This window comes from Lolium rigidum, chromosome 6 (assembly GCF_022539505.1).
Source record: "Lolium rigidum isolate FL_2022 chromosome 6, APGP_CSIRO_Lrig_0.1, whole genome shotgun sequence".
Classification (NCBI taxonomy): Eukaryota; Viridiplantae; Streptophyta; class Magnoliopsida; order Poales; family Poaceae; genus Lolium; species Lolium rigidum.
Window position 1 is genome coordinate 141,858,130 of NC_061513.1, and position 18,450 is coordinate 141,876,579.

Here is an 18,450-nt window from a genome sequence, read left to right on the forward strand (position 1 = left end):
TCTACACCACATGAACATGGGCATTCACACATGCACAACCCTAAACCCATGGCTAGGAGTGGGTGGGGTGACATGGTGCACCAGTGCCCACCACATGGGGTCACCCAAGGGTTGTGGGCCCACTTTGTGGCCTCGGGTAGAGCCGTTTTGCACGTAAACCATGTGTGCGGGCTCCCGTGAGGTAGCTAGGCAAGGAGCACATGATTTCTTCCATGGATGGTGATGTAAGTGGTGTTTGGATGCCATGGTGAAGCAGATCACAAAAGATGGGACCACCGTGCACACGCGCCGTCGACGATCCACTCGTTTTGACACCTCGTTCCGACGAGAACCCCGTATTTCAGGGGTCTACACCACATGAACATGGGCATTCACACATGCACAACCCTAAACCCATGGCTAGGAGTGGGTGGGGTGACATGGTGCACCAGTGCCCACCACATGGGGTCACCCAAGGGTTGTGGGCCCACTTTGTGGCCTGGGTAGAGCCGTTTTGCACGTAAACCATGTGCGCGGGCTCCCGTGAGGTAGCTAGGCAAGGAGCACATGATTTCTTCCATGGATGGTGATGTAAGTGGTGTTTGGATGCCATGGTGAAGCAGATCACAAAAGATGGGACCACCGTGCACACGCGCCGTCAGACGATCCACTGTTTTGACACCTCGTTCTGACGAGAACCCTGTATTTCAGGGGTCTACACCACATGAAGATGGGCATTCACACATGCACAACCCTAAACCCATGGCTAGGAGTGGGTGGGGTGACATGGTGCACCAGTGCCCACCACATGGGGTCACCCAAGGGTTGTGGGCCCACTTTGTGGCCTGGGTAGAGCCGTTTTGCACGTAAACCATGTGCGCGGGCTCCCGTGAGGTAGCTAGGCAAGGAGCACATGATTTCTTCCATGGATGGTGATGTAAGTGGTGTTTGGATGCCATGGTGAAGCAGATCACAAAAGATGGGACCACCGTGCACACGCGCCGTCGACGATCCACTCGTTTTGACACCTCGTTCGACGAGAACCCCGTATTTCGTGGGTCTACACCACATGAACATGGGCATTCACACATGCACAACCCTAAACCCATGGCTAGGAGTGGGTGGGGTGACATGGTGCACCAGTGCCCACCACATGGGGTCACCCAAGGGTTGTGGGCCCACTTTGTGGCCTGGGTAGAGCCGTTTTGCACGTAAACCATGTGTGCGGGCTCCCGTGAGGTAGCTAGGCAAGGAGCACATGATTTCTTCCATGGATGGTGATGTAAGTGGTGTTTGGATGCCATGGTGAAGCAAATCACAAAAGATGGGACCACCGTGCACACGCGCCGTCGACGATCCACTCGTTTTGACACCTCGTTCCGACGAGAACCCCGTATTTCAGTGGGTCTACACCACATGAACATGGGCATTCACACATGCACAACCCTAAACCCATGGCTAGGAGTGGGTGGGGTGACATGGTGCACCAGTGCCCACCACATGGGGTCACCCAAGGGTTGTGGGCCCACTTTGTGGCCTGGGTAGAGCCGTTTTGCACGTAAACCATGTGTGCGGGCTCCCGTGAGGTAGCTAGGCAAGGAGCACATGATTTCTTCCATGGATGGTGATGTAAGTGGTGTTTGGATGCCATGGTGAAGCAGATCACAAAAGATGGGACCACCGTGCACACGCGCCGTCAGACGATCCATCGTTTTGACACCTCGTTCCGACGAGAACCCCGTATTTCGGGGTCTACACCACATGAACATGGGCATTCACACATGCACAACCCTAAACCCATGGCTAGGAGTGGGTGGGGTGACATGGTGCACCAGTGCCCACCACATGGGGTCACCCAAGGGTTGTGGGCCCACTTTGTGGCCTGGGTAGAGCCGTTTTGCACGTAAACCATGTGTGCGGGCTCCCGTGAGGTAGCTAGGCAAGGAGCACATGATTTCTTCCATGGATGGTGATGTAAGTGGTGTTTGGATGCCATGGTGAAGCAGATCACAAAAGATGGGACCACCGTGCACACGCGCCGTCGTACGATCCACTCGTTTTGACACCTCGTTCCGACGAGAACCCTATATTTCGTGGGTCTACACCACATGAACATGGGCATTCACACATGCAAATTGCAAAACTCATGGCTTGAAGTGTGTTAAATGACATGGTGCACCACCGCCGACAATATGGGGTCATCCCGTGGTTGGTCAAAAAGTGCCGTAAACAGGCTCCAAAGGTAGGGTAAATGGCCTCATTTCTAAGCATGTTTTTTTTCGACCTTGTCTAAACGACCCAAATAAATTTCCTAGACATCTACTTGATATGTATACACTGTTTTTGAAGATTTTATTTTTTTTAGATTTTCTCTGAAATTTTTAGGAATATTTGAATATACAAGCAATCCGATTGGCCGGACTCTTTTTTTTTTTTCCCGAACACGGGTGGGGGTTCCGAGCGGGCACGCTAGATGGACTGTTGGGCCGTGTTGCGGTCCGGCCTTGTGCCCGTTGTGCAATGCGCCGGCCTAGGCCTCGCATGCGCGGGAAGCGACGACGACGGCATGCATGCGCCCCGCAGCGAGTGACTCAGCTATGCATGCATCGCCACGACTTCGCCATGAATGAGCCAGCAAGCCCCGTTTCAGTGCGGTCGATTCAGCTGATAGCATACGCGCCGCCCCGTTTCAGTGTAAAACGACAACGACACGGGACACCCCCTCGATTAATGTGCGAAACGGCAACGGCTACATGCACGCGTCACTCGCGTCGTTTCATCGCCAAACAACAATCTTCGTCTCCCACACCACATTTTTCTAGCCTATTTATACGTCTACATTCCTCTCCCACACACCACCCAGCTCCACTCCGTACACGACGCCCTTCATCCTTTCCTAGAACGCCAAAGCACCACCGTAAGATGCAGTGACGTCGGACCGACCTTCGTTCGGCCGCCTACCGTGCCGGAGCTGCGCTACCCGCCGGCGTCCTCGTCGAGCGCACGCTCCGTGTGTGGGCGCAATCCAGGTGGAGGAGCCCCGTCGAGCTCGCCGACGCATTCTTCACCGCCGGCTTCGCCCACCTCCCACCGGGATCGCCGCCGATGTTCCACCTCGACGAGGTTCGTGACGGCGTTACCCTCAAGTTGCTCACGGTCACCCTCACCAACCCGTGGGACGCGTACGAGCTCCTCGGCCAAGTGTTCCGGTGCGGCTGCGAGTCAATCTTCTTCACGACGTACAACATCTTCACCAACCGCGAGTGCATCTTCCCCACCGAAAACCAGATGCACCGCCTCCCCTACGAGGAGTGAGGTGTTGATGACGTACGGTGGTCGAGTAGCGCCGGCCAGGGTGGAAGAAAGTTGAGGAGGAATTTCGTGAAGCTTGTCATGCACGTTTCTCTACTTTTTAGTTTTATCGTGTTTATTTAAAATGCCGTGTTTTTATATATTGTACCGTGTCGTGTCCCCGGACTTATCTATGTAACGACGGTGGTACTTGTTTACATCCTTATTTATGTAAGTGACATATTTATGTAATCTAAGTGAGTCTCTATGTGTGTTCAGATCTGTTCGTCCTCAAATGACTACTATTTCTTGTACCAAATTGTTTACAAAACCCAACAAAAAAACAAAAAAATTCTAATCCACTAAGACTAGAATTTTAGCTATTTTCAATTTTTTAAGTTGTTATTCATATATATTACAAATTTAGTGTTAAGATTCATATTGAATTATCTATTTCATATTCAATTAGTGAATTAGTGAATTGTATATAATAGACTACACAAAGATCCGTGTGTTGAAAAATGTACAAACATGGATTTAATAACCTAACGGAAGTGATAAAATAACTATAGATACCTTTATTACTTGAGATGTCAACATGTATCTATCTCGTCCCACTCGGTTACCGGACTACCCCGCGAGACGACTTCCCACGAGGTGTGCGGTTCGAGTCGCGGCAACTCCCATTTTTTGCTTCATTTTTTTTGATATTTAATATGTACCACCTCAACTAGCCTAATGGGCCTAATTTGGTTGGAGATGGCCCATTAGTCAAATCTAGATTGGGCTATCCGCTGCGATTATTGTTGCTGTTAAATGAGATAGTTGTTCCTGTTTTATATGTAGCCTAATGGGCCTAATTGGATGGAGTTGGCCCATTAGTCAAGTCTAGATTGGGCTGCTGTCTGCTGTGAGTGTTGTAGCTGTGAAATGAGCTATTTGTTGTTGTTGACCGAGAGATTTGTTGCTGTCAAGTATCACATAAGATAACAACTCCACCCTACCGCCAACACGCCGTCTTTATTTTAGATTACCAGAGGTTTTCCCCCATTTCCACCGGAAAATACCGTATCAATTATGTACAAATCGTCTCGCAACACAACCGAGCCAAACCGACACATGATTTCCTATAATCAAACGCTTACTTTGGCAAAATCTTTGTCACTTGGTGAATTGAAGCATGGCAGTTGTGCTAGTGTGTCCTACCTATCTGTTTGACCCCATGTAATGGATTTAGATGGCGGTTGTTTTCGATGTGTGATCATCGCTCTAAACCTCGTTCCAGGCTATCCCGGTACATCGGAGTTGGTTGGGATGGCAGCCAATCTACCCAAGAAACCCTGTTTTCCTTTTATTTTGTTGGTGTCTAGTTTTAATCCTCGTAATACACTTGGCTTCTTTTTCAATGAAATTGGGGTCTGGGGGCAACCCGTGTTGATCTAAAAAAAAAAATCTTTGTCACTACATCATGCTAACGAGCTAGATCAACAACGAAGCAAATAGAACATGACCTAGCATCCAAGCACACAACACGGCCAAGCATGCACAACACATCAAGCATATGTAGTAAGCACATCATACACATGCTTAAACACTAAGCATACTTAATTAGAAACATAGTTCACACATACTTAAATAGAAACATAGTTCACAACAAGCATTAACCAAGTTTTAACACCACAAGCACGACAGGAGTTTAACATAAACACACAACTAAAGAAAGAGGCATCAGGTAGGCAGGCAGGTCGGCAGGCAGGTAGGCAGGCAGGTCGGCACCATCCTCCGCATGCTCCTACTGCCGGGGGGCGTACTTCTTGAGGAATAGGCCGTAGGCGGCATGCTTGGCCCTGATGTGTGCGGGTGTCTGCCCGCTGCCAACACCAGTGTAGGTGGCATGCTCGGTACATGCCGAGGAAGTCCGTCGGCATTTCCTTGCGGCTGCACCAGGGGCACTTGAACCTACCCGGGCCAAGAAGGTAGCGAATCTCCCCGCACCTAAGCCTCGCGTGAGAACATGCCTCGCTCTTCGGTCCCTATCCTCCCGGTCGAACCGACTTCATCCGAAGGATCTTCCCGTTAGATGAAGTAAATTAGGTTAATTAGCTGCTATTGCATATAAACAATGTAATGACTATAAATAGAAAAGGAATGAAAACAATGCAAAGTAATTATTTGTATAAATGCACTTAGTTAGTAACTATACATACCATATCTAATTTAAACAAAAACTAGTGTTTGGAATGGAACAAGTGGCAATACCATCACGGAAGAAAAACACTATATATGTCTAGATGCTGGAGAAAGGTATACTTGATACCTGGAAAGGATCCAGAGGATCCAATCCATCAATATGCATGCTCAAATCACACCAATGAGCAGATGCTCAAAAGGTATTAGTCATCACTTCGTATAGACCAAGTGATGGTAGCAATATTTGAGGCAAACAAAAACTTGGAGTGCCCAGTAGATGAAGATATGCAAAATAGTATGAAATACAAGCATATCCAAGTATAAACCAGATACACACAAAGCTTTGACAGCCACATACACCACCTAGCACCACCTAGCTATTAAACCATCGTAAACCCTTATTTTCTTCATAAAACAATCATAGTGGCATTCATATGTATGATACCCTACCGTGAGGATCTCTATTAATAAAAACCAACAGCTTTATCCATCAAGGTGAGCAACCGAAGAGCAGTACCAAGAGCTACTGAGGTCACATTAAACCTAGTAAGCCACAGCCATAGCATCAATCATCATAATATGGACAGATTTAGATTGTGATGAATATTAATCCAACAATAGTTGGCATCCATCCATTCTTCTCAAACAAATTGAATCATTACCAATACACAGTTCATCAATAAAGAATTCCAGTGAATATCCTTACACATAACAATAACAACACCAAATGATCAAGTTTACAGTAGCATGACTTGCACATGACACTCTAGTGAAGGCAAAGCTCCAGTCAAGAAATCAAGGCTTCCATGTAGTGATTAACAGGCAACATCTGCTAGTATTGGAGCCACATTTATGATAAACTTCTTTGTCCATACAATGTAGTAGCAAGTTAATCTAAAACCTGTCTAGACATCAATTGCAAGCAGGCACAATTGATAAGTGAATCATCCAAGGCGTAGATCCATATAATTGCTAGGAACCAGTCATAATAGCAAGCTAATCAAACTAGATAGCCTTATTTATGAGCAGATATGGATTACAGGGAACCCAACCAAGCAAGAACCTCGTATGAACACTTGAGCAAGCTCAAATTCATCTCTCGGAACTACTAGAAATATCAAAATGGCTTGGTAGTACAACAAATTCACAGCATATAGATTAGCCAAATCCACGGATTTCGTACAAGCTTGCGAGCGAGCAAGGCATTCATGCATGTCGTCGGGGTCGGCGGAGAAATTTACCTCGGACGGGTCGGCGGAGTCGGATTCGTCGAAGGTGGGCACGTCGTCGGGGCTGTTGATCTTTTCCCCCGCCGCCTTCCTCTCCCGCCTCTCGCGGTTCTTCCGATTCTTCTTCGGCGCCGCCGCTCGCGCCTCGTCTCGTGCGCACGCTTCTTGCTCGCCGGTGCACCCACCGTCCTCTCGGCCCCAAGCGGAGCTCGGATCCGGGGCAGCTCCGCCCGCCGATGAAGCGGCCAACCGGGTTTCCTCAACCGCCGCCTCCTTGCCCTTCCCCTCCTTCCCCTTCCCCCTCTCCATGGACGAGCGCGAACGAGCACGAGAGCGAGCTCTGCTGTTCTTGACCTAGGGTTTTTTGCCCGATTTGGGGATTGCTTTTGCTTTGGATAGATGTGGTGAAGAGGACAGGGGAGAAAGACATTTATATGTCGGCGGTTCCGTCGTGGCCGCGCGTGGACACGTAGGCGTATAATACATAGAGGTATGGGTCATACGGGCTTGTACGTGGGCTGATACGAACCCAGCCAAACCCGAAGTCCACAGGAAATGACGATCATGCCCCCAGACCCGAATCGGTATGACCGAATCCTAACCGTCCACGTCTTTTCGCGGTTTGGCGAGTTTGTGGTGGGTGCGTACGGAAGCAAAAACGTATTTCTAGTACACTAGTAGATGCCTGCGTTTGAGTTTGGATCCTGTCTGGTTTGACCTTTCAAGAATCAAAATGTTTTTTTTTGCAGGGTAAGATTCATAATGCTTGTGGAGTCTATTTATGGTCTCATAAACAAGAATGAATTTACTCAATTCACCAACAAGTGGAACCCTTTTGCCTCCTGAAGTGGCAACTACCAACCACATGCCTTCGCCGCCCAAACACATACCCAACGGTCAAGTGAGATTACCGGGGCTGAGCTGTAAAATCCTGGACCTTTGCCAAACTTTCAAATTACGCTCTGTCTTGCTAGAAAATAGAATTGCTGAAAAACAATAATTACTTACGCAATATATTATCATGATTCTTGAAATAATAGATACAAAGATGAACAAAACAAAATTAAAGGGATACACATCAATCTATTGGAGTATTGACAACATTGCTAATTTGCTTGGCGGACCGTATAATTCACCACGTGCCCTGATTGAACTGTGGTATAGCGGTGACCTTTGCTTGTCTCCTTTGCAGGTTATCTGTGGCTCCGCTCATGGTGGAAGCGCTAGGTTTGATTTGGTTGTTATGCCTATGTAAAATTATATGGTGTTTAGTTAAAAAATCATCATCTTTGTGGGTTATCTGCCATGATGGCGACTCTGGTGGCCCAATCTTTACTGCCATGAACATCATGTGTTATTTACAATAAACATGATTGGACCAGGTGGCCAAGGACGTAGATGGTGTGTAGTCTTCGGGCCGGCCCTCCTCCCCTTGGATTTTTAATTAGTTGTGCATAACTGCATTTTTTCTTATTCGTTTTTTGCGGTTATGTGCATCCTGAGTATGCAGAGGCTAGATGCAAACTCTTTTTGTTTGTATCACATTGATGCATCATTATGATTTTATATGAAAACAAGCTTTGTAAAAAAAAAGGTCCCAACCACCTAATCAGAAAATCGAAGCACTCATTGCTAGAGGTTGGCCCATTTGAAATATTGACTACCCCGGTTTTGTAGGGGAGAAGGAAAGGACTGAGCTGTATGTGATATTCATTTCCTGCTTGTCGGGACTCAGGAAAGGATGGTTATGCCTGCATTGATATGTAAAGGTTTTTTTTAAACAAAGTCCATCTATTAATTAAGCAGAAGAAAATTAACTTATTTGTTAAGTAGTTAACTGTTACGAAAATGGCCAAAGATATGAAGCCATACCTCAACCAGCCAAGCAGACTCATCTCACACACCCATGACCACGAAAAATCCCGAAAAATGCTCCTAATCACAGTTACTTAAAACACCCGACATGTGGATCTCAACAACTCAAAGGTGTCACATCCAAAGGTAAACACTACTTGTCGGGGTCCGATAGGAAACAAATCATCGGACCCATCGGATCGTCAAATATCTATTTGATCCCACGGTCCACGGCTCCACGCAGATTTGGTTCTAACGAAAAGAAAAAAGTGGGCCCATTATCTTCGCACGTCACCCAGCTGGATCCCCAAATTCCTGGCCGGTGTACATACTCCTCCCCAAATTGATGGATAGGTTCCTCGCCGCCTCTAATCTCCACCTCGTGGGAAATAGTCGTCGGGGCATCCTTGATTGGCAGCGCCCGCTACAGCTCACCTTGTTCGCCAACCATTCTCGGCAGCGATGCCAGAGCATGTATCCTCCGGCCTTACTTCATCTTTATAGCGTGCTTTCTTCTCAAAGGTACCCACGGTATTTCCGGTCTCTAAATATTCTATCCTTCTATATTCTTTGTGCTGCCACGTGATGCAAATTCTTGTGCTAGAACTAGTATTTTCCTGCAAATTTGAATATTCAATATGAAGGTTTGTTCCAATTGGTATGCAAGATGCTGATACGATGATTCATGTGAATGGAATGGTTTGGCGGCATGCATTTATCAAAACTTTGAAGATTAAATCTGACACACCTACAATTGATTTGATGGATCTGGTAAACACACCAACATGGCCTCTTGCTTCTTATTCTTGTAGCTATTGTACAAAAGTTTGGGTGCACACAATACTAGGGATGCTTCTTTGTTTCTTACGGATGCTCCTAGCTACATCGTAGAGAATATTTGCTTTATCCACTGTCAACCATGCTTCTTTGCTTTTCTCAAATTTTCAAACTGAGTACCACTTCATATCCATGCTTCGTGATTTAGTTAGTGTATGGGTTTCCAGTATTTAACCATTTTTGGTTGAAACTTGGCCTCGTGCTTCCTAAATTTATCATATATAATGAATAGATTTAATTAGCGCCCCATATGTTGTGTGAATTCTTGTTTTTCATTCATGCTTCTTATGTGCTACCATCCTAATTTCATAATGCTTCGTCGTTACTCTTTAGAGGTCTGGCTGAACACCATGCATTCAAAGTGCTTGGAACACTATATATTACAGCTTTATTAGTATTCTTGCCATGCTTCCAGCTTAACAAATACATGTTCCAAGCTGCATACATGCTTTGTACCTGCGTCGTACAAACTGCATACATGCTTCACGCCCATTTTTGTCAATGTAACTTCCTACAGGTTGTTGAATGCATGGTGTTTCCTCGGAGATCTGAACAGTAGCATCGAAGCATTAACAAATTAAATACCCAGATGTTCGAAGCTGCATACATGCTCTGTGCCTGTGTCGTACATACTGCATACATGCTTCATGCCCATCTTTATCAATGTAATTCATAACTGCGTTTCCCTACTTGAATTTTATGGTCTCATTATTTACCTGCAGGAGAAGATTGACCATCCTTGGTGATTGCAGGCAAGCTAACGTGGTGCCATTTGATCTATATTTATGTCCTATAAATGAATAAATACCTGAAATCAAAGACCTCACCATTCTGGTCATCCTGCGGGTGCATGGGGTTGGCGGAAGCATGTTTCATATGATCATATCTTTGGAAACAAGCCTTAATTTCTTGGGAAGTGTCTATGTCTCCATAGTAGCCGGCGTCGGGACCTAGAAGAAGCACCCTCGCACATGGATTTCTCTAGGAGAACGCAAAGGCGGATCGCTTGGTTTTCTAGGAAAGGTATGTTTGTAGGTTGTTTGACTTTCTCAAGTCATATGGTTGTTTTAAGTTTATATATTGTTTGCAGCATGATTATGGACGTCCTCAACATTGAGATCCAAAAGGTTGCTGATTTCATAGAAGCACGCACTTTACAAGGGCGACGAGCTGGTGACTCCACGCTCCATCGATGGTGTCCAATGATTTGCTGCTGATCTTAGGTATGGCCTGGTGATGGTTGCGACACCGTGAATTGGTGTACCCATTCTGATGAAGTCCAAATCTTCAGAACAACGAGTAATGGGTGGTCGCACGACGGCGGTCTCATTTGCCGACAACGTGCTCGTGTCTTCGCCAGATAGTTGATTCTTTGTCCTCGCAACATACAGTGGATATGAAGCTTTGGTTTGTAATAGGAAGCACTTAGTTCGTGATCCATTACCATTTGAAACATAGTTTACAGGAGGAAATCTGGCATTCAATGGTAGCAAACTTTCATTTCCTTGGAAGCACATCCAAAATTCGTTTGAAGCACTTGTAATACTCTTTTATGTGGAAGCATATTTCTATTTTCATTAGAATCTATTCTATAGACTATGGTCTACGGATACTACTCCCTCTGTCTCACGAAACTAATCGAAGATTTGAATATATCTATGTGCTAAATAGTATCTAGATACATCTAAATTTTGATAAATTTAAGACAAGTTTCTTGAGACGGAGAGAGTACTTGTGATGTTTTTGAAAAAATAGTACTCCATTCTAAGTATACAAGCTATGTTAAGCCGAAGCAAATTTCATCAGTGACAAAAAACAGAGTATTATCTGGTCGGTACCCGGTACAATAATGATGTTGATATTTTCGAAACAAGTGGTGAAGCTATTTTCAGATAGAAGCAAATTTGGATTCCATTAGAAGCTGATTTTAGTAGCATTGAAAACATTCTTTTTTTCGGATCGGAATCAAATATAGATAGCATTGGAAACAGCATTTGTTCTGTACGGAAGCAAATCACATGTCATGGAGACTTATTTTGCTTAAATGATTAATTTCCTTAAATGTTAATTTATTTTCCCGAAAATATAAAATGAGGAGTAGTTATCGGCAGCAGTTTGGAAACTCTACGATTATTAATGCTAACCGATTCCTATATTTTCGCAAGTGATTTATAATGGGCGTGCATTACGGAAGCACGCAAATCAGTCCTTGATTCACGGTAATTCACGTGCGGGCCTGGTCGAAGATCGAATGGTCGTGGTGCTTCTAATCGTACGGCCATATCCTGGTCCGATGGGAAGCAACCAAGGTGAAGAGTCAAGAAACCGAAACCAACCATCAATCAGCCACAGTTAGCTTTTTATAGCACCACTATGTCCTAAATGGTTTCTCCTTTAGGATGTGGGATCCCTTCTTGCTTTTGCCTTGATTGTCTTTGCCGTCAGGAGGCAAACAATCCTCTTGCCAGCTAGGCCTCCAAACTGGTGAAGAAGTCGCAAAGCTTTTGGCCGGTTATAAGTTCGAGTATAGTTCTTCCGATAACAAAGGCAAAACCTATTTGCCTCGTTTCAAGTTATTATCAATGTTGCATCGCTATTGCACTCGTTCTTTTCAAATAACTGAAATAACACAGAAGTATACTCCATACATGATTAAAGAGAGCGTTTGCAGGACAGCAGGAGTGGTATTTCACCTTTAAGAAGAAGCGGAAATAAACGAGAAATGGGAGCAAGTTCCAGTCTAACGAGGACTGCATATGAACCTATCAACGCTTTTTTCCCCCTTAAATCAAAGAATATTTCTGTAAACCCCATACTGATGGGAGCAAGTTCCAGTCTAACGAGGTCCATATACCATACTGATTGCGGTCTCTTCCTCTCTTTTTTCCCCCTTAAATCAAAGAATATTTCTGTAAACCCCATGGTACATACACAATCACACATCTCCTGATTACAATCAACTCTAGCATGACCTGAATCATTCTACATCCACACCATGTACGTTCAGTATACAGAGAAAAGTCCGGAAGAAATAAGAATAACCCGAAATTTTTGATTTTACGGGAGGAGGAGAAGGCAACACCCGCAAACACCGAAATCGCCTGAATAGCAGAAACTCACAACAAAGATGTACAAGGTTGCAAGACAGTATGCACAGAACCTCAGTGTTGCTGCAAGAAAACCATACCACATATGAACAGGTTTCTTCCTAGGTTGCTTCAACTGAAAGTATCTCGAGCTCTGCCCACCAAAGCGGAGATAGTCTCGGTGTTGCTGCCTCCGGTGAAATCCCTATCACTTCTCGCAGCTTAGTGGTGACCTCTCTCATACTTGGTCTCTTCTTCACATCGCTTTGGATGCAATCCTGGATCAACTCGCAAATGATTTCTAGATCGTTCTCTTTGTGAGTCTTCAAGTTAGGATCAAGCAAACAAGATATACTCCGGTCATCCTTAATGCACTCCATAGCCTGTGATGAAACAAAAGTGACATGTATTGTTACTTCAAGATGCCATTTTTGTGGATTTTTACAAGTTTAGCTACTCAATGTCTTTGTCATCATTACCATGTTCACAAGAGAGCCCTCATGTTCGCAATATGGAGGTTTTCCTGAGATGATTTCCAACATGAGTAGACCAAAACTGCACACATTCCCAGCTGGGTCAGCAGATATTGGCTCATTGTGCTCAATGATTTCGTCATTTTTGGGCATCTTTTCTTTGGAAATTACTTCTTGCCAAACACTCGTGTCTGCTATCTGTTAAAATGATCGGTTTTAGGACCAGAGCGTAATATGATTCATCATGCTTGATCTTATCTCAACTTGGTCAAATGAGCTCTAATACAAGTGACACATTTTGATGCGTGATGCAGATCAAAAACACAAATACTGGATAATAAATACTTCATACTGTTTAGTTGTGGGGTTGATAAAGCGCAATTGTTATATGTTGTCTTATCATTTTAAAATGAATTACACATAAGGCACAATGTCCAGAAAAAAACAAGATTAGAATGATAAAGTAACAGTCATATGTGAGATATACTTCTTTCTTTTCATATTACCAACCTTTGTATAGAAAGAAAATTATGTAATTTCCTTTGAAGATCTCAAGATATTCAAGAAAATAAAAAATTATGTAATTTCCTTTGAAGATCTCAAGATATTCAAGAAAATAAAGTTGTGAAATTTGACACCATATTTGTACCTTTGCAGCTCCATCCTCGGATAATAATATGGCACTTGACTGTAGGTCAGGGTGTGCTATAGAAGGGTTGAGCTCATGCATGTGCTGGATGCAGTATGCTACTCCCATAATTACTCTCATCCTACCATTCCAATCAATAGGATCAAACCCCTCAACTGCAAAACAGAACATTTTATTTGACCGTGAAGACAAAACAGTAAGAATTATGACAGTAGAATAGTATTAAAAGCTCTTACCATGGAGATGCTCATAGAGTGTTCCATTGGGTGCATATTCTAGCACCATCATCCTCATGAAAGGCTCTTCCTCCTCGCAGTATCCAAGCAAGTTGATGAAGTTCTTATGATTGATTCGTGAAAGCGAGTCTATCTATGTGTTCAAAAAATAAGTTAGAAGAAACATAATTGTTTTGGGTACACGCTACAAAATATAGCAGCGGCATTGGTTATTTTTCTAATAAGTAACATTGGATCACCTTTTTCCTGAATCTCCCCTCGGAATGCTTTGACCAATCTTTACTGGACGCGAGCACAGTCGATACAACTGCTATCTCGACTCCACTTGATAAGGTACCCTTGTAGACAGTGTAGTGTGGATAGCTTGCCACAATGTTACTGAAGTCCTCACAAGCACCTTCCAGCTCTGAGCGTTGCAACTTGGGTACTCCTGCGGTACATCAGGAGAGCAAAAATTACCACAAATGCTAAGAGGCAAATCAATCAGGTATTTGACAATTTCTTAGTAGGTGAGAGTTTATTTCAACATAAGGAACACAAATAGTTGGATGATGCAAAAATCCCTTTTAAGGAGGAACGGGGTGCAATTACAAGTTAGTTTATTCAGATAGATAAGATAGTAAACAGAATATTGGGTTTACCTGTCACAAATGCCTTCTGGAGCTGGCCACTGAGTCCAGTCTTCCATGGACCTATTGTTGTCACCGACTTGTTGCGGCATAGCAAAAGCATGCATGCAATGATGATAAGCAACAGAGCAATTGATGGAATCAAAATTGCATATAACCACTTCATAGATCTTCCTTTAGACCCTGCTTCTGAAGGCGTATCAGAAGACATGGGTGGACTAATTTGAGGATTTACAGCAGGTACAGGTGCTTTCACAGGACTAAATGCTGAAAATGAGCCACTTCCAGTAGAAGGAACAGGAGCAACAGCTGGAATAGGAGCATTAGCAGGAGAAGGCGCAGCAAGATTGCTATCCTGAAGTAGTCTGCGCCTGCTAAGCTGTGCAGCTGGGTTTCTTGCGGTAAATTGTGTAGGAAGACGAGCTGGGAAAATGAAGAAGGCATGTTATGGTACTAGCTGATGTATTTAGGGAAAAAAATGAAATTGGATAGCCGTAGGTTAGATTACCGGAGAGATTGCTGGTGTCTTTTTTGTTTTCTTCTGTTGAAGAACCAGACTCAAACCTACAAAGGTCCACATAGAAAACTGCAATCATCAACGATAAATCTTTCGAAATAAGTTATAAAAGAAGATCTGATGATAGCTGAATGAGAATAAATGAAAATTATGAACTTCCTTACCCATTATCAGCTCTTTGATTCACATTACCCCTCCCGTGATGATCATAGGTTTCAGAATCAATTTCCTGATCAAAGTTCCCATAGGAACTTCGGATTACAGGCCACTGAAATCTATTGTTGGAAAGCAATCTGTCAAAAAAGAGACAATGTATCATGAGTCTATGATATTTCGCTTGTTGGTCAAAATTTTCACACCATTAATCAGTCAGACGACCTACAAATGCTTAAGTGATGGCATTTCTGCTATCTCATGTGGAACTTCCCCAGTCAAGTTGTTATTGCTTAAGTCCAGTATCTCCAACGTATCGAGACCACCGATTTCCTTAGGTATTACCCCACCAAACAAGTTGTTGGACAATACACTGCAAGTAGACACACCAAGGAACCAATAAATTGAAATGGTTGTAGCAAATGCTTTAGCTGTATGCAGAAGTAAAATTACAGTACATAAGTTGCCAAAAGCAGTTAATTAAGCAACAAGGGCTTGATTGACAGATGGATCAGTCTTTTATGTTACTGAGTAAAATCGACACAATGAATTCATGAGTGATTTTTGTAATTCTGTTTCATCTTTGTTTCTCAGAGATAAGCTGATGTGCATTATTGCTACAAATGATGGAACTCAATAATCGTTGATTGGTTAGATATGTACACTTCAAATGTCCTAAGCCTCACTGATGGTCAGTTGACGTTCTTTTTAACAATTTGGCTCTGTCAAGATTCTAGAGTCTGGCATGAAATTTATTAGGGCAAGACAAAGCACCAACTGCCAAAGAATTACCTACTTATCTACCTTTATCATATTTCAAAGAGATAACTTATTAAATACCAGCATAATGATATCCATGTGATGCATTTTCTACTCGTGAAAGCATGAATAAGAAATGTATACTTACAGAGCTTGCAGATGACAAAGACCTCCTAGTTCTGGACCGAGGGTACCTCTTAATGAGAGATCTTTTAGGTTCCTGCAAAAAATAAAGTTCATGGTAAGTAGAATTCTTAAGATCATAAATCAAGCTAGCATCCCATGAAAATATTGAAAGGACAACAGTAGTAACAGAATGCAATATCAGTCTATCTGGTAAAGTTATGGTACCCACAGGGATTGAACATGAGCATACTATGCTAATCAGGCAATCTTTGTATGCAGGGTACAAGATTCAGTTAATGGTGATTTACTTGAGCAAACTTGCCAACGAATAATGAAGTTAGCTAATAGCCTCCATTTTGGACCTTCCATGCTATTGTTTAGAGTCAACGGTCTCGCTTTATAAGTCAAAAATCCCCCGTCACACAATTGAAAATACCACCAGGAGAAGAAGAAGAAGCCAATCATAATAACCTAGCTGTAGCCACTTTTTTGTGTTGGTTGAATCAACGGGCAATTCTAGTAACCAAATAATGAGATTTCCGATTACGCAAAGCATTTTTTTCTGGGAAACTGTGAACAATGTACATCCATGATAAATCAAGATATGCAATAAAAGTAAATTCCTTAAAGTTCAGTTCAGCAACGAAACCAGAACTTTTATGTATAATATTTATTTTTCAGCTGTACTAAGCAGATGAAGTAGTACTAACATGTTTTAAATTGCTAGAATTATTATTTTATAATTGAGCATCTATCCTTATGTCTACCTTCTTCGAACTACGAAAAGTAGAGAAATGCTTGTGTTGGCAGTAACTCAATCGACTCATCGATGCATTCAGTACTCGAGAAAGTCAAACAACGAAAAATGTGAAGGAGAAAACTAGGAATAAAAGGGACAGTTGCCGATGCAACATCTACTTAACAACGAATAAAAAGTAAAACTACTCTAAGATACAGTCAAATGGAAGACCCGTTAAAACAGATGAACTAAATGCTCAGTTTTCTGATTGTGGAGCTGCTACACATTCAGGAGAAATAAAGAAAGGGAGAGAAAAAATAGGAAAACATCCAACTCACAGCATCACAACCCTGCCATGGGTGCAGCGGACGCCGTTCCAACTGCAAGGATCGTCGTCCCGCGGGGTCCAATTCGCCATGGCGCCATACGGATCCTCGTACACCTTCGACTTGAACTTGAGCAGCGCTGAGCCTGCACCACCAAGACCAAAAGCTCCGATCAATCAAGCAAGCAAGCACAAGAGAACTCCACAAGCTGAATCACCAAACTCAACAAAAAACAGTGTCAGCTATGTACCTTCAAGGTTGATCGCCGAGCAGCCGGTGACGACGCAATGGAGAGCCAGCAGAAGGAGCGCGCAGCAGCCGGCCAGCGCATCCATCTCCCGCATTCGCACAGGCGCGCGGCGGCTCACGTGATCCTCTTGGCGAGCCACTTGAGCGGCCTGGAATGCATGGTCAGGCTTGAGGGACGCCCATGGCGTCGCGCCTAGCTAGTAGTACCTTTGTTGGCACGGCTAGCAGAAGAAGATGCTCACACGAGATGCTCCCGCTCCTGCAAGCACCAAAGACAGCTCAGGAACGTGGGAGGAACAGCAGAAGAAGCTTGCATCGCCGGGAAGCAAAGGAGCTGCTTTAGCTTTCTTTGCCTGGGGATTCGCGTCTCTCTGCCGATTTCGCTTACGCCGCACGCGATTCGGAGCTAGGAAACCGAGAAGATAGAAGCTTGCACGCCGCGTTAGAGCTGGGGAACGGAGGAGGTGGGGAGGACGAACGAGGGAGAGGGAAACAGTGGTCGTCCGTTGTTGGAGGAACAAGTAGTAGTTGGAGAAATCAAAGAAGGACAGTGCAGCGAGAGAGAAGAATACACTACAACTACAATAGTGGAAGAAATTGTCTAAAGATTGCGTTTTCATGGGACAAAAAATGAAAAGGGGATGGGGAGACGGACGAATTCCACGGCCATCTGTTAGACAATTCCACGCTGGGATACCAGGTTGGGATTAAAGAATCGGATAGGGGAGGTTGCTGTCGAGGGCCAGGACAAGAGCTCCGTCCGCGCGCAGCCCACGCGAAGCGAGCCTCGTCGTCGCCGGCGACGGATTCGACACCTCGCATTATTATAGTACGGAGTATTATAAACAAAAACCCAATCCCAGCACATTACAGAAAAAAAATGCTTTCGTGCTCATCATCACATATGTCAATAAGACACGGCCCCAGCCCCATTGACAATTCATAATCACTTCATTCACCCAACCAATTGCAATAATCAGGGCAATCCCCAGCGACGCCAAATGCGACTGCAGCAGAAAATGTCTCCTTCTCTTCACCGGAAAGGGAATAAACGCTCGTGCTTATCGCTAAACCAGGTCGAGAATCTCCAAGGTTAACAGAACGAACGACGGCGTGCTTGAAGAAGAA

At 44.1% G+C, this 18,450-nt stretch overlaps 1 protein-coding gene across 1 annotated transcript; it reads right to left on the minus strand.

Moving 5' to 3' along the window:
* Positions 1–12,271: 12,271 nt before the first annotated feature.
* Positions 12,272–17,578, minus strand: LOC124659918 (protein MALE DISCOVERER 2-like). The gene is made up of 12 exons (XM_047197727.1): positions 17,324–17,578; positions 17,086–17,218; positions 16,031–16,102; positions 15,353–15,496; positions 15,135–15,263; positions 14,962–15,017; positions 14,466–14,876; positions 14,064–14,254; positions 13,825–13,957; positions 13,589–13,743; positions 12,946–13,137; positions 12,272–12,849 (listed from the first exon to the last, which is right to left on the minus strand). The coding sequence occupies exons 1-12, from the start codon at positions 17,415–17,417 to the stop codon at positions 12,589–12,591; spliced, it is 1,971 nt and encodes a 656-aa protein (XP_047053683.1). The 5' UTR covers positions 17,418–17,578; the 3' UTR covers positions 12,272–12,588.
* Between the last annotated feature and the right edge of the window lie 872 nt (positions 17,579–18,450).